The 27,929-nt window shown below is 42.2% G+C and overlaps 1 protein-coding gene across 1 annotated transcript in view; it reads left to right on the top strand.

Moving 5' to 3' along the window:
- Positions 1-27,929, top strand: part of LAMA1 (laminin subunit alpha 1) — a 3,417,884-nt gene that overhangs the window by 361,519 nt on the left and 3,028,436 nt on the right. Inside the window, exon 9 of the mRNA XM_044066516.1 lies at positions 18,772-18,882. Within this exon, the coding sequence (XP_043922451.1) occupies positions 18,772-18,882 (111 nt within the window). The remainder of the gene's footprint in view (positions 1-18,771; positions 18,883-27,929) is intronic.

Raw genomic sequence — 27,929 nt, 5'->3', positions numbered from 1 at the left:
TCAGACTTTGCTTGGAGGGCAGTTTCAGGAGAGATAGAAGTACAGGGGGGTGTGGGGCACCAAGGACAGAAGCAAGTGCATAAATATCATGGAGTTGCTTGCCCTGATCAGAGTACTCAATTCTCTGAACCATCTTTGGTCTATGAAACCTCTTCAAGTGGTTACAGACAATACCATAGTGATATGGTACATCAACAAGCAAGGGGAAGCCAAGTTATACCCCCTTTGTAGACTAGAAGTGTTAGCTTGGGATGTAGCTTCGCAGCATAATCTCACTCTACAGGCATCCTACATTCCGTCACAACAGAATTGTGTGACAGACAAGCTGAGCATAACCAGGACAGACCCTCATGAATGGAAATTAGATTTGGGGGTCTTCCAAGATGTGATCCATCTGTGGGGAGTTCCTCCAGTCGACTTCTTTGCCTCCTGTTTGAACAATCAACCAGCAAAATTCTGTTCCAGGACTCCATGCAAGAAGGCCTGGAAGACCGACGCCTTTTCTTTTTTTGTACAGGAATGTTCCTGTATGCCTTTCCACCCTTTCTACTAATGCCCAGGGTACTTCTGAAGTTTCAGAAAGAGTCTCCCAGGATCATTCTACTGACTCCCTTCTGACCCAGGCAACCGCCAGGGGCAATTACCACAAGCTTCTTCACAGCATGGACCTATTCAAAGAAAAATTGGGGTGTTTGATACACCTTTACATCTAGCATATTTAATTTACTGCCTGGATAACAGGGTCGTAATTCCTTTTTGGCTATTTTTTTCTGAGGATGATGTGCAATAGGTAGTAAAGTTTGTGACAAGAAAATCATTTTGGCAAACAGAAAAGGTTTTCTAGTTGGTGCCGACAACATAACCAGCACCCATTCAGGGCTAGCTGTTCTCTGGTTTTACAATATTTCTGTGAGTTACTATCCTGTGGCCTTTCTTATTCCTCTGTCAGGGTTCATTTATTGTCTATTTCAGCATATCTGCCCATGGCTCCTGGTCATTCAAGGCAATCGCATGTCAAAATGTTTTTGAAAGTTGAAAGGGGGTTTGCATAAGAGGCATCAAGGTAAACTGGTAGCGCCTCCTTGGGATCTTAATTTTGTGTTAGAGAAACTAACATTTGCTCCTTTTGAACCAGTTATTCTGGCTGACTTGAGGTCCTTATCATGGAAAACAGTTTTATTAATTACTGTGACCACTGCAAGAAAGATATCTGAGTTGCAAGTTCTTATAGTGAGCTAGCCCTATGTCAGTTTCCACAAGGAAAGGGTTTCATTGAAAACTAATCCTTATTTTATGTCTAAAATGGTATCTGAGTTTTAAGGCAAATAATTCATCTTCTTGTTTTCTTTCCTGAACATACAAATGAGGGAAAAAGTATATTCCATACCTCCACAGACGACTCAGGTAGTATCTTGATAGAATTAAATCTTTCAGATCATTGGATCAAATGTTCATTTCTTGTGAAGGTAAGAAGAAGGGACAACCAGTGTCAAAACAGACCGTTTCCAAATGGTTGTCTAAGGCTATTACCTTTTGTAATACTCACCATGACATATCTATTCCAGGACTGGGTCAAGACCAATTCTATAAGGACCTTGGCTTCTTCTATGGCTTTTTGGAAAGGGTTGGATTTTAGAAGTATTCTGTAAGCTGCTACTTAATCCTCTGTAAATACTTTTACAGAGCACTGTAAGCTGGACTCCTTCTCTAGGTCTAGATCATGCTTTGCTAGGACCATTATCCATGGGCTCCTGGACTGTTCTCCTTCCACATCTCAGATGTAGTTAGCTATGGTAATTTACTCATATAGCTAAGACTAATGCAGCAGTGATCAATATGAAGAACATAGTACAGTTGTGCAAGCTCAATGTACGGCAACAGTAGATGTTCAAGTGATCACTGCTGCAGTAGCTGTTGCCTGCCTGCATCCTCTTGTTTTTTTTTTGGTGTGTTTTTTTATCCTAGAGTATGGACATTTGTTTTTTGTTGTTCCTAGCACTGTACTTTCAGGGCTCAGCCTCCCTCTCTCCATTGGCAGGAAAGCTGAGAAGAGCTTCGCACCCAAACTCATCTTTTAATCAGCTCAGCTGGAGCTTTTTGATAGTTTGGGTGCATGTAAGGTGCCCTAAAGCATTGGAAGGTGACTGAGCATTGTATCTTTGGCAGAATATAATTCATATAACTAATGGTAGTGCAGCAGTGATCATTCCAAACATCTACTGTTATGGTAAGCTCAACTTACACAACTGCACTTTACCTACACAAAGGTACTTTCCACAGCATTCCTGGTCATGCAGCCTAAGGAGTATCACACGCAGAGATTTCCGTTTACACAATGGTACATTCCACAGCATTCCTGGTCATGTAACCTAAGGAGTACCACATGTAGAGATGGCCATTTACACAAAGGTTCTTTCCACAGCATTCCTGGTCATGCAGCCTAAAGAGTAACACACGCAGAGATGGCCATTTACACAAAGGTACTTTCCACAGCATTCCTGACTCAGGTAGCCTAAGGAGTACCACATGCAGAGATGGCCGTTTACACAAAGGTACTTTCCACAGCATTCCTGGTCATGTAGCCTAAGGAGTACCACATGTAGAGATGGACGTTTACACAAAGGTACTTTCCATAGCATTCATGGTCATGTAGCCTAAGGAGTACTACATGTAGAGATGGCTGTTTACACAAAGGTACTTTATACAGCATTCCTGGTCATGTAGCCTAAGGAGGACCACATGCAGAGATGACCATTTACACAAAGGTACTTTCCACAGTGTTCCTGGCTCATGTAGCCTAAGGAGTACCACACACAGAGATGGCCATTTACACAAAGGTATTTTCCACAGCATTCCTGGTCATGTAGCCTAAGGAGGACCACACGCAGAGATGGCCATTTACACAAAGGTACTTTCCACAGCGTTCCTGGCTCATGTAGCCTAAGGAGTACCACACGCAGAGATGGCTGTTTACATAAAGGTACTTTCCACAGCATTCCTGGTCATGTAGGCTGAGGAGTACCACATGTAGAGATGGACGTTTACACAAAGGTACTTTCCATAGCATTCCTGGACATGCAGCCTAAAGAGTACCACACGCAGAGATGGACGTTTACACAAAGGTACTTTCCATAACATTCCTGGTCATGCAGCCCAAAGAATACCACATGCAGAGATGGCCGTTTACACAAAGGTACTTTCCATAGCATTCCTGGCTCATGTAGCCTAAGGAGTACCACATGTAGAGGTGGCCGTTTATACAGCATTCCTGGTCGTGTAGTCTAAGGAGTACCACACTCAGAGATGGCCGTTTACACAAATGTACTTTATACAGCATTCCTGGTCAGGTAGCCTAAGGAGTACCACATGCAGAGATGGCCATTTACACAAAGGTACTTTCCACAGCATTCCTGGTCATGTAGCCTAAGGAGTACCACATGTAGAGATGGACATTTACACGTAGGTACTTCCACAACATTCCTGGCTTATGTAGCCTAAGGAGAACCACACACAGAGATGAACGTTTACACAAAGGTACTTTCCACAGCATTCCTGGTCATGTAGCCTAAGGAGTACCACATGTAGAGATGTCCATTCATTGTGCCTTGGCCACCAACTATCTACTGCTTCATCACTTTGTCACAGCAGAGTTCATGTTTACTATTCCACAGTGCTGCCCTTTCCATTATATGGGACACTGCCAGCCCTGATACCACAGGGTTACAGTGTGCATCCAGCCAGTGCAGTGTTCACACCACGGATATTTTACCCTGGTCCAGGAGGATTTCATCCCTGATTTCTCGAAACCCATGTCTGAATGCAAAACTACCATTTCCTCTCCCATAAGCATCCCTCCTACTTCAGCATTGCTGTTTATTGTCACTGTGCATCACTCCCCCTATGCAGATAATGATGATCATGCCCTGGCCACTCTCCAAGTCTTTTGGATTTCTAATACCAAGACCGGAATGGACCCCATTCCTAAGTCAAAGTATGATTAAGGTTCATGAAGTTTGTATTGTTTCATTCTTTGATGTTAGCCAAAAGTGCACTTCGCAGCACCCACAATGTGCCCAGTAATGACTCCTTCTGCAATTCGTACGGTGTTACATGAAGTGGTAACATATTTAAATATGATTGTAAATTCTTTTTTATAAGACCAGTTGCTCATACCACTGTTGGGACTGTCTGGGTATCTTTCTTCCACATGGCTCTCGTTTCTGCCTGCAGATCTAGGTATTTTATTACTTTGTGTCTCTCTGTACGCAAGACACTGTAGTCACTAGGTGTTGCAATTTCAATGATCAATGTTACTTTTGTCTTCTTTTCTTGGACCACTATATCCGGTTTTCTAGCATCCATCTTTTGACTGTTGGTATTGGTGATCCCATGTGATGTAAACTTCATCATTTTCTATGATTCTCTGTGGCTCATGTTTTCAGTGCTTTTCAGCCACTTCGATACCGTAATGTTTGCACAATCTTCAGTGTAACAATCTCGCCACATTATTATGCCTTTCAGTATACAGTCCCTCTGTCATAAGAGAGTCGCAACCAGCAATAAGGTGTGTGACTGTTTCAAATTGGGTCCACAAAACCTACATATATCTGTTTCTCCCACATATTAATAGACTTAGTAACTAACGGTACGTGGCCCACTATCTTGGACTGCCAATATTAACCTTTCATTTCTTGATGTAAATTCACCCTCCTTAACCATTCCTGCATTCGCTCTTGATCAACATGAGGCTCTTAAGTTTTCTATATTTGCAACTGTATTTGTTTTTTCCACATTTCTTGCCTTCTCATCTGATCCTTCACCTTATATTCTTTCTTTTGTTTTTTACCACATTCAGTTGCTGCCTGATTTCTATCCACTTGGGTTTGATTTCCATTCCTGCCTGACGTCGATATGCTTCTGCTAAATTAAGCAGAGATGTCATCTTAGATTTATTCTCCTCATGTTTCAAAACTTTCACCACATTTGGATCTTGTGAAGTCAGTAGATATGTGTGGAGTCCCACGATTACAGATCTATACATGTAATCAATTTCTTGCCTTTGTGGATATGGTGATTTCTGGTACACAGTGTGGCCAGTCCATGCACTGGTACCACATAGTCTGAATACGTGAATACATGCATCCTTTTTAATTCTGTGTTCTCCATGTCATGACCCATAACTGTGGAACAGATGCTGCCTTTTTGCCAGTGAATATTGTGCCTGCCTCTGCCTCACATGGGGTACTGCTTCAGCCATTTCTCTGAAATATCTTTCTTGGAAAACTTTATTCCTAGTGGCTATTACATCTGCCAGGAGGGTGTCTGAACTTCATGCTCTTTCGTTCGACCCCCTATTTGATTTTCACAAAGACAGAGTATCTTTGAGAACTAATCCATCCTTTTACCTAAGGTCGCTTCAAAGAACAATCTGAAACAATCCATTGATCTCCCTGTATTTTTTCCTAACTATTCAGATAGAGCTGGACAAAAGCTACATTATCTTGACGCCCACCGTCAACTTAGATATTATTTGGACAGAACAAAAATTTAGAAAAATCTGATCAACTTTTGTTTCTTATGGGATAATAAAAAGGCCTTCCTGTTTCTAAAGTGACTTTGTCCAGATGGCTTTCTTCGGTCATCACTGAAATTTATATGCTCAGGGGAAAACAGCTGTGCTCAAAACCCAAAGCTCATTCAACTAGGAGTTTAGCTACTTCTACAGCTTTTCAAGCTAGACTTCCTTTGGACACTATTTGTGCAGCTGCCACTTGGGCCCTCCTCACACTTTTGTTTCCCATTACAAATTGGACTTGGCCTCCAGGGACAGAGCCAGTTTTGGCTCTACAGTCCTCAAGAGTTTGTTCCATTGAGCCACCCAGGATAGAGGTGCTAGGGGACGGTCCCATCAAGCAAGAATGGCGCAGATTGACAACTTAACATTGGAAGTTATGTACCTACCATAACGTTCCATGTTAGTTGTCTTCTCGCCTTCTTTCTTGCGACCTCCCTCCTTCCCCTGGCCTGGACAGACCTTGTATAAGAAACTATTATGCTAAAGACCATTCAGACCTGGTCCTTTTTCCATCTGTAAGTTTCTTCTTCCTTTGGGAAGTATTTTATGCTTGGTGTTATTGCCCTTTGTCAACAAACGAGATCTGGGTACTTACTGCCTTGCATCATGGGATATGGGGCTGCCTCGAGCTGGTAAAAGGAGTTCTCGAGCTAAAGCAAGTGCCGAGTCGGAGCCGAGGATCGGCTCCGAACCCATCAAGCAAGAAAGAAGGCGAGAGAAGACAACTAACATGGAACGTTATGGTAGGTACATAACTTCTTATTATCAAACTAATAAAATATTTTCTGTGGAGAAATTGTTTATTTTAACATTGTAGGGCTGCCATAGTGTTTGAAAGTGCTTTTTACTGTTTGTTTCTGTCAAAAAAGTAACTTTTGTGTACTGGTAGTTTTACTGACATTGTTACTTGTTTTCTCCAGGATATAAGCACCATTTTCAGCTTGACTATAGAACAGACTGTCACTCCCACAATACATACTTCTTCCAGCCGCAAAAAGAAAAACTTAAGCAAACAGCCTTTGCCTCCATAGCTGGCTATAAATTTCCCTGCACCACAAGTGGGTGACTCTGCTGTGGCCATTTGTTGCGCCTCAGACCCCTCGTCTTTTACCCCAGATATCTCCGGTGTAGCACCTCCAGCTACTAGGCGCCAGGAGTTAGCCACATCCTCTGCAGCTGTCTGGGTCCCCTCAGTGGGGAAGGGAGAACCACTCTTTTTGGTCCGGGGAGAGAGAACAGGGAAGGTTTCACTGTTGTGTCAGAATGCTGTGCCCACCCCTGGGGATGCAGCAGCTGCCATTAGTAACATGGATGGCCCCATTTTTCCTGTCAAATAGAAACAGAAAACCAAGCATGTATCTACTCCTCCTCAAATTTATTTGGCTAGGAGGAGTATATTGGGACTGGCTCATGGTTTGATTCAGGCTATTGATCCTTCTTGTAGAGTCGTTTCCTATAAAAGAAAGAGGAAAGCTTCCTTTCCTGAAGAGATTCAAGATTCTGAATCTGAACAGGAAGATGCAGGCATGGATTCAGGGTTTTGTCCTCAGATTTCTGATTCAGACTCACTTTCTGATTCTTTCTGTGGGGGTTTCTCTGTCTCTCAGACTGTTGCTAGAATGTCCCATTTTTTTCAGTGGGAGAACATTGTGGTTTCTTAGTCCCTCAAAAAATACTGTGAGTTATTACAGAAGGATTTTCCAGAATCTTCACCCATTCCTCCAGTTCTGGCTGCTTTGTAGGATGTGTCTTACTGCTTGCAGTCTTCCTGATAATTAGCCAGCTGTCCCTAAAAAAGGCAGATAGGATGTGTAAAATTCGTCGGTCTTAATTTTTTTGTACACTATTCCCAAACCTGATCCAGCAGTTATAGCCTTAGTTGACTCCTCTGCTGCTAAGCACTTAGTTATCTCCAGTCCTACTCTTTCTAATAAGGATAAGCAAATTATTGATAGGTATTGGAAAAAGTGTATATTTCTGCAACTTTGAATTTCAGAATTTTAAATTGTCAGGCTCATATGTTAAAGTTTATTCTGATGTATTGTGAAAAAAATGAGAGATGTTTTATCTACAGTTTCTTCATGGGAAGAAGAACATTCTTAAAAATAATTTAGTTTCTTCTATTGCACAGGTCACTACTCATTATTTGCAGTGTGTGTGTATGGCTCTGTTAATACTTCTTCCAGGGCTATGGCCACTGGTACGGTTTTAAGGAGGTTTGCATGGCTGCATTTTCAAAACCTTCCAGGCGGTGTTGAAAATGAGATTTAAATTCTCCCTTGGAAAGAGATTTAGTGTTTGGCCTCCTGTTGCAGAAGTGATCAAAAAGTGTGATGAAAGGGGCAAGCTGATCCAGGGAATCACAATTAAAAGAGCTTTACTTCCACAGGAAAAAAAAACAGATATTTATTTAAATCTGTTTCTAAGGTTTTCCACTCAGACGTCAGTCGCTGCAAGGGAATACCTCAGGATTTTGGGTCTTATGGCATCTGTGATTCTCTTGATACCCCTGGCAAGACTCCACATGAGAAAGATACAGTGGTGTCTGTAATCTCTTTGGTCCCAGCATCAGCGTTGTTTATATTTTCAGATCCCAGTTTTAGGGTTTGTCAGAAGACAAATCACTTGGTGGAGGAAACAGATATTCTTAAATCAATGTCTCCCTACTCTAAAGCAGTCGGTCACCACAGATGCTTCAGACTTTGCTTGGGGGGCAGTTTCAGGAGAGATAGAAGTACAGGGGGGTGTGGGGCACCAAGGACAGAAGCAAGTGCATAAATATCATGGAGTTGCTTGCCCTGATCAGAGTACTCAATTCTCTGAACCATCTTTGGTCTATGAGACCTCTTCAAGTGGTTACAGACAATACCATAGTGATATGGTACATCAACAAGCAAGGGGAAGCCAAGTTATACCCCCCTTGTAGACTAGAAGTGTTAGCTTGGGATGTAGCTTCGCAGCATAATCTCACTCTACAGGCATCCTACATTCCGTCACAACAGAATTGTGTGACAGACAAGCTGAGCATAACCAGGACAGACCCTCATGAATGGAAATTAGATTTGGGGGTCTTCCAAGATGTGATCCATCTGTGGGGAGTTCCTCCAGTCGACTTCTTTGCCTCCTGTTTGAACAATCAACCAGCAAAATTCTGTTCCAGGACTCCATGCAAGAAGGCCTGGAAGACCGACGCCTTTTCTTTTTTTTGTACAGGAATGTTCCTGTATGCCTTTCCACCCTTTCTACTAATGCCCAGGGTACTTCTGAAGTTTCAGAAAGAGTCTCCCAGGATCATTCTACTGACTCCCTTCTGACCCAGGCAACCGCCAGGGGCAATTACCACAAGCTTCTTCACAGCATGGACCTATTCAAAGAAAAATTGGGGTGTTTGATACACCTTTACATCCAGCATATTTAATTTACTGCCTGGATAACAGGGTCGTAATTCCTTTTTGGCTACTTTTTTCTGAGGATGATGTGCAATAGGTAGTAAAGTTTGTGACAAGAAAATCATTTTGGCAAACAGAAAAGGTTTTCTAGTTGGTGCCGACAACATAACCAGCACCCATTCAGGGCTAGCTGTTCTCTGGTTTTACAATATTTCTGTGAGTTACTATCCTGTGGCCTTTCTTATTCCTCTGTCAGGGTTCATTTATTGTCTATTTCAGCATATCTGCCCATGGCTCCTGGTCATTCAAGGCAATCGCATGTCAAAATGTTTTTGAAAGTTGAAAGGGGGTTTGCATAAGAGGCATCAAGGTAAACTGGTAGTGCCTCCTTGGGATCTTAATTTTGTGTTAGAGAAACTAACATTTGCTCCTTTTGAACCAGTTATTCTGGCTGACTTGAGGTCCTTATCATGGAAAACAGTTTTATTAATTACTGTGACCTCTGCAAGAAAGATATCTGAGTTGCAAGTTCTTATAGTGAGCTAGCCCTATGTCAGTTTCCACAAGGAAAGGGTTTCATTGAAAACTAATCCTTATTTTATGTCTAAAATGGTATCTGAGTTTTAAGGCAAATAATTCATCTTCTTGTTTTCTTTCCTGAACATACAAATGAGGGAAAAAGTATATTCCATACCTTGTATCTCCACAGACGACTCAGGTAGTATCTTGATAGAATTAAATCTTTCAGATCATTGGATCAAATGTTCATTTCTTGTGAAGGTAAGAAGAAGGGACAACCAGTGTCAAAACAAACTGTTTCCAAATGGTTGTCTAAGGCTATTACCTTTTGTAATACTCACCATGACATATCTATTCCAGGACTGGGTCAAGACCAATTCTATAAGGACCTTGGCTTCTTCTATGTCTTTTTGGAAAGGGTTGGATTCTAGAAGTATTCTGTAAGCTGCTACTTAATCCTCTGTAAATACTTTTACAGAGCACTGTAAGCTGAACTCCTTCTCTAGGTCTAGATCATGCTTTGCTAGGACCATTATCCATGGGCTCCTGGACTGTTCTCCTTCCACATCTCAGATGTAGTTAGCTATGGTAATTTACTCATATAGCTAAGACTAATGCAGCAGTGATCAATATGAAGAACATAGTACAGTTGTGCAAGCTGAATGTACGGCAACAGTAGATGTTCAAGTGATCACTGCTGCAGTAGCTGTTGCCTGCCTGCATCCTCTTGGTTTTTTTTGGTGTGTTTTTTTATCCTAGAGTATGGACATTTGTTTTTTGTTGTTCCTAGCACTGTACTTTCAGGGCTCAGCCTCCCTCTCTCCATTGGCAGGAAAGCTGAGAAGAGCTTCGCACCCAAACTCATCTTTTAATCAGCTGAGCTGGAGCTTTTTGATAGTTTGGGTGCATGTAAGGTGCCCTAAAGCATTGGAAGGTGACTGAGCATTGTATCTTTGGCAGAATATAATTCATATAACTAATGCTACTGCAGCAGTGATCATTCCAAACATCTACTGTTATGGTAAGCTCAACTTACACAACTGCACTTTACCTACACAAAGGTACTTTCCACAGCATTCCTGGTCATGCAGCCTAAGGAGTATCACACGCAGAGATTTCCGTTTACACAATGGTACATTCCACAGCATTCCTGGTCATGTAGCCTAAGGAGTACCACATGTAGAGATGGCCATTTACACAAAGGTTCTTTCCACAGCATTCCCGGTCATGCAGCCTAAAGAGTAACACACGCAGAGATGGCCATTTACACAAAGGTACTTTCCACAGCATTCCTGACTCAGGTAGCCTAAGGAGTACCACATGCAGAGATGGCCGTTTATACAAAGGTACTTTCCACAGCATTCCTGGTCATGTAGCCTAAGGAGTACCACATGTAGAGATGGACGTTTACACAAAGGTACTTTCCATAGCATTCCTGGTCATGCAGCCTAAAGAGTACCACATGCAGAAATGGCCGTTTACACAAAGGTACTTTATACAGCATTCCTGGTCATGTAGCCTAAGGAGTACCACATGCAGAGATGACCATTTACACAAAGGTACTTTCCACAGTGTTCCTGGCTCATGTAGCCTAAGGAGTACCACACACAGAGATGGCCATTTACACAAAGGTACTTTCCACAGCATTCCTGGTCATGTAGCCTAAGGAGGACCACACGCAGAGATGGCCATTTACACAAAGGTACTTTCCACAGCGTTCCTGGCTCATGTAGCCTAAGGAGTACCACACACAGAGATGGCTGTTTACATAAAGGTACTTTCCACAGCATTCCTGGTCATGTAGGCTGAGGAGTACCACATGTAGAGATGGACATTTACACAAATGTACTTTCCATAGCATTCCTGGTCATGCAGCCTAAAGAGTACCACACACAGAGATGGACATTTACACAAAGGTACTTTCCATAACATTCCTGGTCATGCAGCCTAAAGAATACCACATGCAGAGATGGCCGTTTACACAAAGGTACTTTCCATAGCATTCCTGGCTCATGTAGCCTAAGGAGTACCACATGCAGAGGTGGCCGTTTATACAGCATTCCTGGTCGTGTAGTCTAAGGAGTACCACACTCAGAGATGGCCGTTTACACAAATGTACTTTATACAGCATTCCTGGTCAGGTAGCCTAAGGAGTACCACATGCAGAGATGGCCATTTACACAAAGGTACTTTCCACAGCATTCCTGGTCATGTAGCCTAAGGAGTACCACATGTAGAGATGGCCATTTACACAAAGTTAGTTTCCACAGCATTCCTGACAAATGTAGCCTAAGGAGTACCACATGTAGAGATGTCCATTCATTGTGCCTTGGCCACCAACTATCTACTGCTTCATCACTTTGTCACAGCAGAGTTCATGTTTACTATTCCACAGTGTTGCCCTTTCCATTATATGGGACACTGCCAGCCCTGATACCACAGGGTTACAGTGTGCATCCAGCCAGTGCAGTGTTCACACCAGGGATATTTTACCCTGGTCCAGGAGGATTTCATCCCTGATTTCTCCAAACCCATGTCTGAATGCAAAACTACCATTTCCTCTCCCATAAGCGTCCCTCCTACTTCAGCATTGCTGTTTATTGTCACTGTGCATCACTCCCCCTATGCAGATAATGATGATCATGCCCTGGCCACTCTCTTTTGGGTTTCTAATACCAAGACCGGAATGGACCCCATTCCTAAGTCAAAGTATGATTAAGGTTCATGAAGTTAGTATTGTTTTATTCTTTGATGTTAGCCAAAAGTGCACTTCGCAGCACCCACAATGTGCCCAGTAATGACTCCTTCTGCAATTCGTACGGTGTTACATGAATTGGTAACATATTTAAATATGATTGTAAATTCTTTTTTATAAGACCAGTTGCTCATACCACTGTTGGGACTGTCTGGGTGTCTTTCTTCCACATGGCTCTCGTTTCTGCCTGCAGATCTAGGTATTTTATTACTTTGTGTCTCTCTGTACGCAAGACACTGTAGTCACTAGGTGTTGCAATTTCAATGATCAATGTTACTTTTGTCTTCTTTTCTTGGACCACTATATCCGGTTTTCTAGCATCTGTCTTTTGGACTGTTGGTATTGGGTGATCCCATGTGATGTAAACTTCATCATTTTCTATGATTCTCTGTGGCTCATGTTTTCAGTGCTTTTCAGCCACTTCGATACCGTAATGTTTGCACAATCTTCAGTGTAACAATCTCGCCACATTATTATGCCTTTCAGTATACAGTCCCTCTGTCATAAGAGAGTCACAACCAGCAATAAGGTGTGCGACTGTTTCAAATTCGGGTCCACAAAACCTACATATATCTGTTTCTCCCACATATTAATAGACTTAGTAACCAATGTGTACGTGGCCCACTATCTTGGACTGCCAATATTAACCTTTCATTTCTTGATGTAAATTCACCTCTCCTTAACCATTCCTGCATTCGTTCTTGATCAACATGAGGCTCTTAAGTTTTCTATATTTGCAACTGTATTTGTTTTTTCCACATTTCTTGCCTTCTCATCTGATCCTTCACCTTATATTCTTTCTTTTGTTTTTTACCACATTCAGTTGCTGCCTGATTTCTATCCACTTGGGTTTGATTTCCATTCCTGCCTGACGTCGATATGCTTCTGCTAAATTAAGCAGAGATGTCATCTTAGATTTATTCTCCTCATGTTTCAAAACTTTCACCACATTTGGATCTTGTGAAGTCAGTAGATATGTGTGGAGTCCCACGATTAGAGATCTATACATGTAATCTATTTCTTGCCTTTGTGGATATGGTGATTTCTGGTACACAGTGTGGCCAGTCCATGCACTGATACCACATAGTCTGAATACGTGAATACATGCATCCTTTTTAATTGTGTGTTCTCCATGTCATGACCCATAACTGTGGAACAGATGCTGCCTTTTTGCCAGTGGATAGTGTGCCTGTCTCTGCCTCACATGGGGTACTGCTTCAGCCATTTCTCTGAAATTCCTCAGCTGGACATATCCTCTGTTGCAGCCACAAGTCAGTCTAGCAATACTGCAATGGTCACAGTCTGTAACTGTTTTCATAAGTACCATGTTGTGCAGAATGGTGCATACCAAATATCTTAATGCAGGTCTCCAGTGCATAATACAGCGCTTCATCAAATATGTCCAGGCAGTGGGACATTTAAGTGTTCTCTGTCTGCAACAGTGTGGTGTTATATGCCATCTCCCCCAAGGTTTGGGGGCTGTGCTTGGAAGTCATCAACCATGTTTCTAAAACATATCTAATACTGTGTACAACACACATCAGTGGACACCATTACAAGTCACCTGCTTCCAGCTGCCGTGAGAACAGTAAATCCAGGCAACTGTGGCTGGAACTGTGTGAACCTATCAACTAATTGACTCTGGGGAAACTCATTCTGCATGAAATTCTCATAGAGGTCACACGTGCTAGATGTGGCAATCACAGGAACTGCCTGGATGGTGCAAAAATACATTGTGTGTAATACATTGTACTCCATCTGCATATACATGGAGTAGAAGCCCTTTCAGGTAGTATACCACATGCCATGTGGTGAAGGTGGGGACTCAATACAAATGTGGGTGTAGTCAGTGTTCCCCCGGACCTCAGGAAAATTGGTTGCCATTGTGGTGGTTCTGTCATCTGCTGTCTGTGGAAACCAAAAATGTTTCTCCACTTGTTGCAACATCACATCAAGGAACCCGCATGGGATTCGCAAGACTGATACCTGTGAAATTCCTAATGTATCCCTTGCCGGATACTGGAAAGTCCTCATAGCAATGGTGGTTAATGCTACACAGACTGTTTTTGTACACTGGACTAGGAATTGCACTGATCCCCCTTGATTTCATGTGACAGTGGCACATCTTCATAGTATCTTTGTCCACATGATTGCAGTTAACAGTGTCCTGGTCATGTTATGGAGGCGAGTGGTATATTAGCCACTGGTAGATGTGTCTATGAAGTGGTGGGCAGCCATCATGACATCATGGAATCTGGCTCCAAAAGTGGCCACTAACACATGCTCTCTTGCCAGTACTTAAACCACATCTTCCTTGAAGATCCTGTACACCTGCAAATCTTAGTGACCAGTACAGCTGATTGCTGCAGCTCTGTTGGCTAAATGCATTTGTTTCTGAATCTCTCCACCATATCTGATTTTGTTATTTGCATGTACTGTGGCTGTCATTAGTAGGTTACCACCCATTTGCCTTATTTTGGAGTCTTTAGCATGCCAAGCACACCAGGTTATTTTTGCAGTAAATCACCTCTTGCCACACTATTTCATGTAACACTGTGTACCGATCATTTCTGAATACTCACTACTAGCCATTACTCTGGGACAGACTTTGTGAAAGTGCTCAGCAGTTAAGGCATTAAACCTTGGGTTATTTTAACTTATGTCCTCATATCAGTTTAATTCAACTGATTCACCACTCAAATACAATTAAAATTATCATTTGATTCATTACTGGGTGTCTAAATGTGATGCAAAGCTTTGCATATTGTCTACTGGCATTCATTTTTAAATGAGCAAAAGCACTAACTACATATTGTTTTATAGCTTTATTATTGTATTAGTTTGGTGTAATAAACCTAGATTATTGGAGGCTTGCTGAGGATTTGATTTGATTTCATCATAATTTTGTACCCCTGTTTATACATTCCACACCAGTGTGCTCACTCCTGTGCCATAGGCACAGAACGTAGGGGTTGTGGATCAGGCACATCCTGCCCTGTTTGTATATTCCACACTGGTGTGCTCACTCCTGTGCCTCAGCAGAGAATTGGGGGTTGTGATCAGGCGCATCCTACCTTGTTTATATATATTCTACACCAGTGTGCTCACTCCTGTGCCATAGGCATAGAACTGATGGCCATGGATCAGGCACATCCTGCCCTGTTTATATATTCCACACTGGTGTGCTCACTCCTATGCCAAATGCACAGAACTAGGGGTTGTGGATCAGGCACATCCTTCCCTGTGTATATATTCCACAGAGGTGTGCTCACTCCTGTGCCATAGGCACATAACTGGGATTTGTTGATGAGGCACATCCTGCCTTGTGTATATATTCCAGACCGGTGTGCTCATTCCTGTGCCTCGGCACAGAATTGAGGGCTGTGGATCAGGCACATCCTGCCCTGTTTATATATTCCACACTGGTGTGCTCACTCCTGTGCCTACGCACAGAACTAGGGGTTGTGGATCAGGCACATCCTTCCCTGTTTATATATTCCACAGAGGTGTGCTCACTTCTGTGCCATAGGCACAGAACTGGGGGCTGTGGATCAGGCACATCCTGCCCTGTTTATATATTCCACACCAGTGTGCTCACTCCTGTGCCTTGGCACAGAACTGGGGTTTGTGGATCAGGCACATCCTGCCCTGTGTATTTATTCCACACCGGTGTGCTCACTCCTGTGCCTCGGCACAGAACTGGGGGGGGGGTGCTCAGTTCTTTGCCTAGGCACATAACTGGGGGCTGTGGCTTAGACACATTCTGCCCTGTTTATGTATTCCACACTGGTGTGCTTACTCCTGTGCCTCGGCATAGAACTGGGGGCTGTGGATCAGGCACATCCTGCCCTGTTTATATATTCCACACCAGTGTGCTTACTCCTGTGCCACGGCACAGAACTGCGGTTTGTGGATCAGGCACATCCTGCCCTGTGCATATATTCCACACTGGTGTGCTCACTCCTGTGCCTCGGCACAGAACTGGGGGTTGTGGATCAGGCACATCCTGCCCTGTGTATATATTTTACACTGGAGTGCTTACTCCTGTGCCTACGCACAGAACTGAGGTTTATGGATCAGGCACATCCTGCCCTGTGTATATATTCCACACTGGTGTGCTCACTCCTGTGCCTCGGCACAGAACTGAGGGGGATGTGTGCTCAGTTCTTTGCCTAGTCACAGAACTGGGGGCTGTGGCTTAGACACATCCTGCCCTGTTTTTGTATTCCACACTGGTGTGCTCACTCCTGTGCCTCGGCACGGAACTGGGGGTTGTGGATCAGGCACATCCTGCCCTGTTTATATATTCCACACTGGTGTGCTCACTCCTGTGCCTCAGCAGAGAATTGGGGGTTGTGATCAGGCACATCCTACCTTGTTTATATATTCTACACCAGTGTGCTCACTCCTGTGCCATAGGCATAGAACTGATGGCCATGGATCAGGCACATACTGCCATGTGTATATATTCCACACAGGTGTGCTCACTCCTGTGCCTTGGCACAGAACTGGGAGCTGTGGATCAGGCACATCCTGCCCTGTGTATATATTCCACACCGGTGTGCTCACTCCTGTGCCTACAGACAGAACTGGGGGCTGTAGATCAGGCACATCCTCCCTTGTTTATATATTCCACACTGGTGTGCTCACTCCTGTGCTATAGGCACAGAACTGAGGGTTGTGGATCAGGCACATGCTCTCCTGTTTATATCTTCCACACCAGTGTGCTCACCCTGTCCCTCGGCACAGAACTAGGGGTTATGGATCAGGCACATCCTGCCCTGTTTATATATTCCACACTGGTGTGCTCACTCCTGTGCCTAGGCATATCTTACCCTGTTTATATATTCCACACTGGTGTGCTCACTCCTGTGTCTTAGGCACACAACTGGGGTTGTAGGTCAGACACATCCTGCCCTGTTTATATGTTCCACACTGGTGTGCCCACTCCTGCACCTCGGCACAAAACTGGGGGCTGTGGATCAGGCACATCCTACCATGTTTATGTATTCCACACCAATGTGCTCACTCCTATCTCTCAGCACAGAACTGGGGGTTGTGGATCAGGCATATCCTGCCCTGTGTATATATTCTACACTGGTGTGCTTACTCCTGTGCTATAGGCACAGAACTTGGGGTTGTGGATCAGACACATCCTGCCTTGTTTATGTATTCCACATTGGTGTGCTCACTCCTGTGCCTCGGCACAAAACTGGGGGCTGTGGATTAGGCACATCCTGCCCTGTGTATATATTCTACACTGGTGTGCTTACTCCTGTGCTATAGGCACTGCCCTGTGTATATATTCTACACTGGTGTGCTTACTCGTCTGCTATAGGCACAGAACTTGGAGTTGTGGATCAGACACATCCTGCCTTGTTTATATATTCCACACTGGTGTGCTCACTCCTGTGCCTCGGCACAGAACTGGGGGCTGTGGATCAGGCACATCCTGCCCTGTTTATATATTCCACACTCGTCTGCTCACTCCTGTGCCTCTGCACAGAACTGGGGGCTGTGGAGCAGGCACATCCTGCCCTGTTTAAATATTCCACACTCGTCTGCTCACTCCTGTGCCTCTGCACAGAACTGGGGGCTGTGGAGCAGGCACATCCTGCCCTGTTTAAATATTCCACACTGGTGTGCTCACTCCTGTGCCAAAGGCACAGAACTAGGGGTTGTGGATCAGGCACTTCCTGTCTTGTTTGTATTCCACACCAGTGTGCTCATTCCTGTGCTTCGGCACAAAACTAGGGGTTGTGGATCAGGCACGTCCTGCTCTTTTTAGATATTCCACACAGGTGTGCTCACTCCTGTGACATAGGCACAGAATGGGGGGCTGAATCGGGCACATCTTGCCCTGTTTATATATTCCACACCTTTGTACTCACTCCTGTGCCTCGGCACAGAACTGGGGGCTGTGGGTCAGGCACATCCTGCCCTGTGTATATATTCCACACTGGTGTGATCACTCCTGTGCCATAGGCACACAACTGGGGGCTGTGCATTAGGCACTTCCTACCCTGTTTATATATTCTACACAGGTGTGCTCACTCCTGTGCCATAGGCACAGAACTTGGGGCTGTGCATCAGGCACATCCTGACCTGTTTATATATTCCACACTGGTGTGATCACTCCTGTGCCATAGGCACAGAACTTGGGGCTGTGCATCAGGCACATCCTGCCCTGTTTATATATTCCACACTGGTGTGATCACTCCTGTGCCATAGGCACAGAACTGGAAGTTGTGCATCAGGCACATCCTGTTTGAGCCAACACATTATAGCATAATATATGCCACAGGCATGTACTCTCCTAAACACTTGAGCTAGAAGGTGAAAGAAATCCTAAAGAAGGAGTTCCCATCTGTTTCTGACTGTGGACGGATAGCTCAGACTGGTTGAGATGATTAGTACTCATATCTGTTATTTATGACTGTATTGAAAAAAACACTGGAGTAAACTGAGCATATCTGTAGACATTTGATTTGATGTTGTCAGTTTGTAGACTACTAATTGTTCTAATTTTGTAGGCTTGCCTCCCTGGATATTATCGAGTTGATGGAATACTGTTTGGTGGTAACTGCCAGCCTTGTGAATGCAATGGCCATGCTTCAGAGTGTGATATCCATGGTGAATGCTATGTAAGTAGACTTTTATTAAAATTAAAATTCTGTATTGCTGTACAACAGGTTTTTACTTTCAAGGCAAATAACCTCTAGCTGTTTTAAAGTAAAATACATGACAAAAGTCTGAAAACAGTGAACATGATATGTAATTTCCTGTTTTGGAGTAACTTTCTTGAGAGATAGGTAAGTAGAATTAATTTATGTTAAGCTTATTGGCTTAGGATCTCACAAGAGATCATGAAAAATCATTGTGTATGACAAGGGCCAGTAAAGCTATTCTCCATATTGACTGTGAAACGTTTTCTTTAATTTGTAGCCTTTCTGCTGGTCGTACATCTGTTGCAGTTTATACCATTTTTGGTACTCTGTACTGAAAGAACTCTCTTCCCTTACCTTTATTTATATCTGTATGAACCAGTAGATTGTTGTTTCTTGTTCACCTTTTGTGATTCATAAGTGAAATAACCTCAGGTAGCCAGTTACAAACCCCTAGCAAATTACCCCTTAATATATGATAGTGGGCAGAGTATAACTTATGCAATCAAAATTCGTAATTAAAATTTCTTACTGAACTAGTATGTCTTGTATAGTATGTTTAGTATGGTTGAACTCTTTTCAGTTTTGTACTGTTTCATATGAGCAAAGACCTAGTCTGTATTTCAAAATAGGTATTATTATTATTATTATTATTATAAGGAACAATAAAACTGCTGAATGTCGGGAGGGGGCTAGAAAATAAACATATTTCTAATAATAGAAGAAAAATACTGGGACATGGCTCCAAAATCCAAACGAAATATAAGACTCCAAGATCCAAACGAAGAATAAATTGATAAAAATAGGCCTTTATTCAAAAACACAAGCGCTTTCACATAGCTTCTTCAGGTGTATGTTAATCAAACTGGAGGACACACCTATATATATATAGAACGAATCACATGTTCACATTCCAATTAGGTTAAAGGTGCAAAACTATCTTGTAAAATACATATATAAATGAGTACATTCTTAATAAAATGCTTTCATATGAATAAAAATATATATATAAATGTACTACACAATATATATATAAGGAATCAAAGGAATATTTTACTATATAAAATATATACAAAAAGTCATCTTCTCAAGCCTCTGGTATTATGGGTTTCAAAGGTATACATTCATTGAGGCCATGTTCTATATTAGATGTCAACATCACTATCCATCTAGCTTCTGTTTCTTCAGTCCTAAGTCTGACATCCCCACCTCTATCACTCTCAAAGGACTTGGATAGTACTTTAAACAAAAATTTATGAGATTCACCCATGTTATTAACATGCTTAGCCAACGCATTAACTTTGGATCCCTTTTTAATATGGTAAACATGTTCCCTTATTCTCTCTCTTAAAGTACGATCAGTTTTGCCAACATAAAAATGTTGACAGGTGATACAATGGGCAAGATAAACAACATGTGAACTCGCACATGTAGCATGCGCTCTAATATCAAAAAGCTTATCTGTGTCTGGATGTTTGAATGACAGAGATGTATCTATATAACTACATTGCCCACATTTGCCACAGGGTTTAGTGCCGGGCAACAATTTTTCTCCCATAAATTCTTTAGCTCCACAGAGTCTTCTCTGTAAATTCTTTTTGTTCCTAAATGTAAATTGAGGTTTCAGACCTACAATATTAGATATGCTGGGTTCAGTCATTAAGACCTCCCAATGTTTGTTAATAATGCCAGTATATTTACCGACATCACTTGTGTATGGAATGCATACTTTTAACCTGTTATCTTTCAAAAAAGTTTGTTTGGGTACAGGTCTTGAAAAATAGGGTTTAGCTCTAGTATGCCTTAGTTGTCTAAAAACCTCTTCATTCTTAGTCACCATAGTGTGTTGATAACCTCTCTCCTTTAATTCTGTGGTAGTTAAAAGCATTTGTCTCTCATATTCATAGGTCCCAACACTTAGCCTGGAAGCTCTATAAAACTGATTTTGGGCAACATTGTCGAAAACATATTGTGGGTGCATGCTGTCTCTGGATAACAGGTTATTAACTCTACATTCTTTCCTGAACATCCTGGTGGTAATCTTGCCAGCAGAATCTCTTTCAACAAAGACATCTAAGAAATGAATTCCTATTATTGAGTAATTTAATGTAAACCTTAAAAAAGTAGTAGTCCGATTCAGATAATCGGTAAACTCAATGAGTTGATCAACAGTGCCTTTCCACAGAATAAAACAATCATCAACAAATCTTCTGTAAAAAAGCACTGAAGAATTGTAGGGCCCATTAAATATATACTCAGTCTCCCAGGTAACCATTACTGCATTGGCATAACTATTTGAACATGAGCTACCCATTGCTACACCATTTTTCTGCCAATAGGCTTGTCCATTAAAAAGAAAAACATTATTATACAAAACAATAGCAATAAGTTTCTGTATCAAAACAATTTCATTAGCTTTATAAGCACCAACTTTAATTAATAGCTCCCTTAAAAAATCTATACCTTGTTCATTAGGTATAACAGTAAATAAAGAAACTACATCAAGTGTGACAAATAAAATTTCATCTTCAATAATTCCATGTCTAGTAAATTCATACAAATCATGCAAGAAAGACGCATCTCAACACAGGTGGTTACCCATTAAATTTTCCGTTACCTGTGAGAGATATCTCTCTGGGGAGAACAGAAGGGCAGAAGAACAAGAATTTACCTCGAGGGAGAAGCAACACGAGGAACAAAAGAAAATACGAAGAAGAGACGAACAGTGTGTATACAATCAAGAAAGCATTCCAGAAAGTAAGACTTTAGTTATGAATTTGTCCAAACATTGTTTAACGGATGTTGAATTGAAAGTTTTAATGAAAGGCTTGTCTTTCATACCTACGACCAATATGAGTATAACAGATATTATTTTTGATTTAAAAATGTTCACTAGAAATTTAACTTTAAAAATTATGTTTCAGCAAAAACAGAATGAACAGGAATTTATTTTTAAAAGACCTAGTGCCTTTATGCCCAAGCCTAATATTTTAATCAATGCTTTTGAGCAAATGTGTGTGACAGATATTTATAATACTTTTAATAGTAAGAAAAATAACAAAATGAATTATAACTTAAGCAAGGAAGAGACTGAGGCCCTGCATAGACTTGAAAATGATAATAATTTGATAGTTAGACCTGCAGATAAGGGAGGGCAGATAGTGCTTCTAGATAGACAACAATATGAAATGTTAATGCATGAAATGTTAAATGAGAGTAACTACTATGCTAGAATTGATAGAGCATTTGTTTGTAAGATGGCTGATAAAGTCAATAATGAAATTAGGTCCATGCAATTTACGGGTTTAATAAATGATGAATTAACTTCCTATTTTTTGGTTTCTAAACCCACCATACCAATTATACAGGGGCTACCCAAAATTCACAAGAATAATACCTATGAGACCTATAGTCTCAGGTAGAGGGTGGTGTACAGAGGCCATTTCTATTTATGTTGAGAAAAAGTTGAGACCTGTGTTGGATAAGTTACATCATGTTCTTAGGGACACTGAGCATTTTTTACATGATTTGTATGAATTTTCAGAACACTTTCTTGACCATACTGATGTAATTAGTATTGCTCAATAAGCCCCTTTGTTTGCTTAATGCATATTGTGAGATGTTGGCAGTTGCCTTTAAGTAGATCCTGAAAATCGTACAGTTTTTCTGAAATTAAGAGTAGTTGACTCCAAGCTGCTGGTAACCACATTTAAATTAGTCCTCATATTTTTAGGTACATGTGTAATACAGTATATCCATGATGTGCCTAATTGGGCAGCTGGTGCATGCTTTGACAGGAATGGCACTCCTTTCACGGTTAAACATTCTATCAGTCTTCTATTTAACCATACAAAGATTTTCAAACATTTACCATGGATGTTTGGCAGTGGTCCCTAGCAACGCAGGAATGAATGGAGATTTTCCATCATTTACCACGGCTATTTGGCAGTGGTCCCTAGCAATGCAGGAATGAATGGAGATTTTCCAACATTTACCATGGCTCTTTGGCAGTAATCTCTATCACAGCAGGAATGAATGGAGATTTTCCATCATTTACCACGGCTGTTTGGCAGTGGTCCCTAGCAACGCAGGAATGAACAGAGATTTTCCAACATTTACCATGGCTCTTTGGCAGTAATCTCTATCACAGCAGGAATGAATGTAGATTTTCCAACATTTATCATGGCTCTTTGGCAGTGGTCTCTAGCACTGTAGAAATGAGTGGAGATTTTCCATTTACCATGGCTGTTTGGCAGTAATCTCTGTCACAGCAGGAGTGAATGAACATTTTCCAACATTTACCATGGCTGTTTGGCAGTAATTTCTATCACAGCAGGAGTGAATGGAGATTTTCCATTTACCAAGGCTCTTTGGCAGTAATCTGTGTCACAGCAGGAATAAATGGAGATTTTCCAGCATTTACCATGGCTCTTTGGCAGTGGTCTCTAGCACCGCAGGAATGAGTAGAGATTTTCCAACATTTACCATGGCTCTTTAGCAGTAATCTCTATCACAGCAGGAATGAATGGAGAGTTTCCAACATTTACCATGACTCTTTGGCAGTGGTCTCTAGCACCGTAGAAATGAGTGGAGATTTTCCAACATTTACCATGGCTGTTTGGCAGTAATCTCTATCACAGCAGGAGTGAATGAAGATTTTCCAACATTTACCATGGCTCTTTGGCAGTAATCTGTATCGCAGCAGGAATGAATGGATATTTTCCAACATTTACCGTGGCTCTTTGGCAGTAGTCTCTATCGCAGCAGGAATTAATGGAGATTTTCCAACATTTACCATGGCTCTTTGGCGGTGTTCTCTATCACAGCAGGAATGAATGGAGATTTTCCAACATTTACTGTGGCTGTTTGGCAGTAGTCTCTATCGTAGCAGGAATAATGGAGATTTTCCAACATTTACCATGGCTCTTTGGCGGTGGTCTGTATCGCAGCAGGAATGAATGGAGATTTTCCAACATTTACCATGGCTGTTTGGCAGTAGTCTCTATCGCAGCAGTATTGAATGGAGATTTTCCAACATTTACCATGGCTGTTTGGCAGTGGTCTCTATCGCAGCAGGAATGAATGGAATAACCAGATTAGTTTGTTGATGAAGGGAGTCACTAACATGCTGCTCTGATTTTATTAGCAGTGGGGAATGTAGCATGAGTGATTCCCCCCCAAAGATAAGTAATTATGTTCTGACAATTAGCTCATAAAGCAGAAGTGAAGATGACAGTTCTCTGTGTAATCCTGAGTTCGATTCCCATATGGTTGGTCAGTCTGGCAGCTGGCACAAGGAACTAAAGCTCCAACTTGTTAATGAGCTGCTTCCTGTGGCAGGGGTGCAGGGTTTGAATCTCCCCATCTTCATTTAGAGCTCTCTAACACTGTGGGACAATAAGCAGGGGAGCAGGGCTTAATTCTCCCCACCTTCATTTAGAACTCTCTATAACACTGTGAAACCATAAACTAGCTTGATACATATGCATTATTTATTCCATAGTTTTAATTCCCACCTTGTACAACTAACTTTTGTCTTTGTGGGGGTTGTGTAATGATTAAGGTTTCACCCCTTAGACACAAGGTACTTGTGAAATGAAAGTTGGCTTGGCTTAAAATGGCCCACAAGAACAATTAGCATAACATTTAACTAACTCAAAAAACAAGCCAGCCTGGCAGAATCACAATATCAACAAGCTGTGTAACAGAAGAAAATCATGGCAAAAATTAGGAGGTGTAGCACCCAGCAGGATAAAAGCACTCTCATCATATTAAACAAACAAGTCAGAGGACAGATAAAGTCTACCAAAGTCAAATTTAAGGTAAATTTGGCCTCCCAGACCAAGGATAACCGCAAGGCATTCTTAAGCTATGTCCACAACCTCAAAGGCAGTACACAACTGTGTGCAGAACTCATTGTTAATGGAGCCACCTATACTGAGTCAGACGATATAGCAGACCTACTGGGAGACAAATTCATCTCTAACTTTACCCCTCTCTCCTTCTCAACTTCGGCTCAGGGAATACCATCAAATGTAACTCCCCCTACTATCACTAGGGAACATGTCCTCAATGCTGTCTCTAAGGCCAGTAACGCTGCATCCAGTAGGCCCAAACAGTATTCCAGGATGCCTTCTAAATAGCATGAAACATGTCCTGTCAGGCCCTATGAAATTGCTAACTTTAGCCTCAAGACAGGCTTTGTGCCTCACAGATGGAGAACAGCAACAGTCATCCCTCTCTACAAAGGTGGACCATCAACAGACCCTGGAAACTACAGACCTACAGTATGTCTCACTAGTCTCATATGCAGAGCCATGGAAGGAATTATCATGGAGATGATCAGTAATGACATAGGAAATCTCAAGACACTGGACTCAACTCAGTTTGGTGTCATCATATCCGCATGCAAACAGTGCTAGAACTAACCATTCTAAAGACTTACCATGCCTGTGATATAAATAGGACCTCCTGGAGAGACAGTTATGTATTCCATAGACTACCCCATCTCGGGAACAGGCTCCCCATCCATGTGAAGCAGAGTTCCTCCGTAACTCAATTCAAGTGTAACTTGGACAATTAGATGGAGACAGGAAAGTCATCCCTGGTTTAGCAGCTATGTCTGCAATGGTCACAGGCGTCCTGGAAATGGTTCATCTCCCAGGCGCCCCTACTTGTAAATGTTTCATCTCCCAAGACCTTGCTTACAGTTGTCAAGGGTACCAGAACTTGTTACAGATTTAAGATTCATGGCTAGGCTTAAAAAGGTCCTTATGGTCATTAGCCTAGTACACACCTAGGAACCTGTCAATGAACTTAACACTTTTGTAAAGTTCTTTCTGGTTTCTAGTGCTAAGATTAAGACCACTAACTTCGTGGGCATTAGGGTACATTATCTGAGCAAATCATTAAAAGATAAGCCTTTCTGTCTAAGCCATGGGGTGCAAAAAGTTATACCTGACTTTTGATATCTCATTTGTTCATAGTCTGCCTGAAAACTTTGACCTGCTTAAGTGACTCGAGTCACATGAAATGTAAATGGAGACTTGGGTAGTCAAATACAGGTTTCTAGATAGAAGCTCCTTAGCAGAAGGGCTTTAGTGTGGTTTAGTGTCCTCTTGGGCATTTCTACGAGACGGCATTGCATTCTTCCTTTACTAAACCTCTTGATTTTTAGTAAAGAAGCGAAAGTTATTTCAAGCAAATACATCATAAGGATTTCCATTCCTGTTGTATCCCATGCCTAGGCCCAGACCACAACATCACTGGTTGTCGGTTTTGTGCTAGGTTTAACAAGCGCACTATTAAACGTCAGTTTGATTTTGCCCGACATTATTTTGGCAGAAAATTCCATTACACCATGCCGTCGGAACTTCCGATGACCGTAATACATAAAAAGTGCAAAGACAAGGACAGGCATCAGAGGTCCAAAACTGATGATGAGGCCTCTTCTAGGCCGGTCCTCCGGTTTTCAGCGAGGTGCCTTCGCAGCACCTGACGACCGCTTCTGCAGAACCACATGCCGCCTCCGACTCCCAGGTGGAGCTGGCTGGGCCTTCGGACGCACAAGTCTTTCATGCACAAGTTTTTCAGCCTTCCGAAACTAACCCTTCAGAGGGAACTGAAGTAGCTGAGCAATCCACAGCTTCAGAGGGTGTTTTCAGACCTACTCAGTTAAGCATTAAACCGTCTGCTAAGTCTAAGCCTCCCTTAAAAACAAATAAACAAATTCAGCATTCTCCAGGACAGGCCTCCATGCCTAAGAAACAAATGCTCAAAATGGCCGAAGACCTAATCACACTGATCAGGGGGTCCCACCCCCCACCTGATAAAAAGCCCAGACAGGATGCAGACTATGAATCATCCGACCAGATGTCCATTTCTTCAGATTCATCCTCAGACCTAGGATATTCTTTACCCCCTTATGAGGATTCTGATGCTGAGAAATCAATTCCATCAGCCCCTCCACCTGAGGATTACTCCTTTGGGGAGACCTTACATACCATGAGGGAACATTTCCATTGGGCAGGCCAGGATTACTCAGAATCCAAGAAAAGGCTCAGAGACTTACTTTTATTGCCTCAACACAGACCCCCTTGCTGTCCTGCCAGTTTTAAATATTGTGGATGATGTATACACTGAATCCATTTTAAACCCTGACTCCTTACCCCCAGCCCCTGATAAACCTGATAGATATTACAGAGTCCCTGACTCTCACAAATTTTTGTACAAAAGCCCTGTTGCTGACCCTGAAACTATTTCTCAGGGGCCCAAAGGGATTAAGGCCTCATCAGCAAAAAAAAAAACAGTTCCCTCTGACAGAGATTCCAGAGCATTAGACAGATGGGGAAAGAAGGTATGTACGTCTGCAACTTTAGCAATGAGAGCCTTGAATTGCCAGTTTCACATGCTAAAATATCAGCAATTTTTGATGTCTCAGTTGAAACAAAAGATGCTTCCCGATTCAGATCCTCCTAATTTTAAAGAAATGCAGGATTTATTGCATGCAGCTGAACAAGTGGGAAAACATACTTTGCAATGTGGGTTTGATTCCTTAGAGGCCTCCTGTAGAGCAGCAGTTACAGGCTCTGTCATTAGAAGGCATGCTTGGTTAAAAGAACATACGCTACCAGATCATGTTAAGGTCAAATTATTGGATGCACCTTTGCAGCGGGATGTGCTGTTTGGAGTTAAGGCAGAGGAGGTTATAAAGAAGATGGAGGATAAGGCAAAATCTATGCAAATGGTGAAAGATTTCTTACAGGTGCAGCCTCCTCGTTTTAGCAGAAATTGGCCAACAAAGAATTGGTCCTTTCCAGTCACAGATAGACCTCAAAGGGGCAGATACAGACATCCAAGAGGTAGAGGTCAAACACAAGGCCCTTACAGGCCTTGACAATGGGGTGCACCAGGCCATAAAGAAGGGGAAGACAGGCCTCGACCTTATAAAAAGCAGCCTCAATGACTTTCCATTGCAGCTGCCAAACAGCTCTCTCTTGGCAGCCCCCTTAGGAGGAAAACTGGCA

Source organism: Protopterus annectens, chromosome 3.part1, assembly GCF_019279795.1.
Source record: "Protopterus annectens isolate FY-2018-M chromosome 3.part1, PAN1.0, whole genome shotgun sequence".
Classification (NCBI taxonomy): Eukaryota; Metazoa; Chordata; order Ceratodontiformes; family Protopteridae; genus Protopterus; species Protopterus annectens.
Note: the sequence above shows the minus strand (reverse complement) of the source record. Positions and strands in the feature narration are given on the sequence as shown.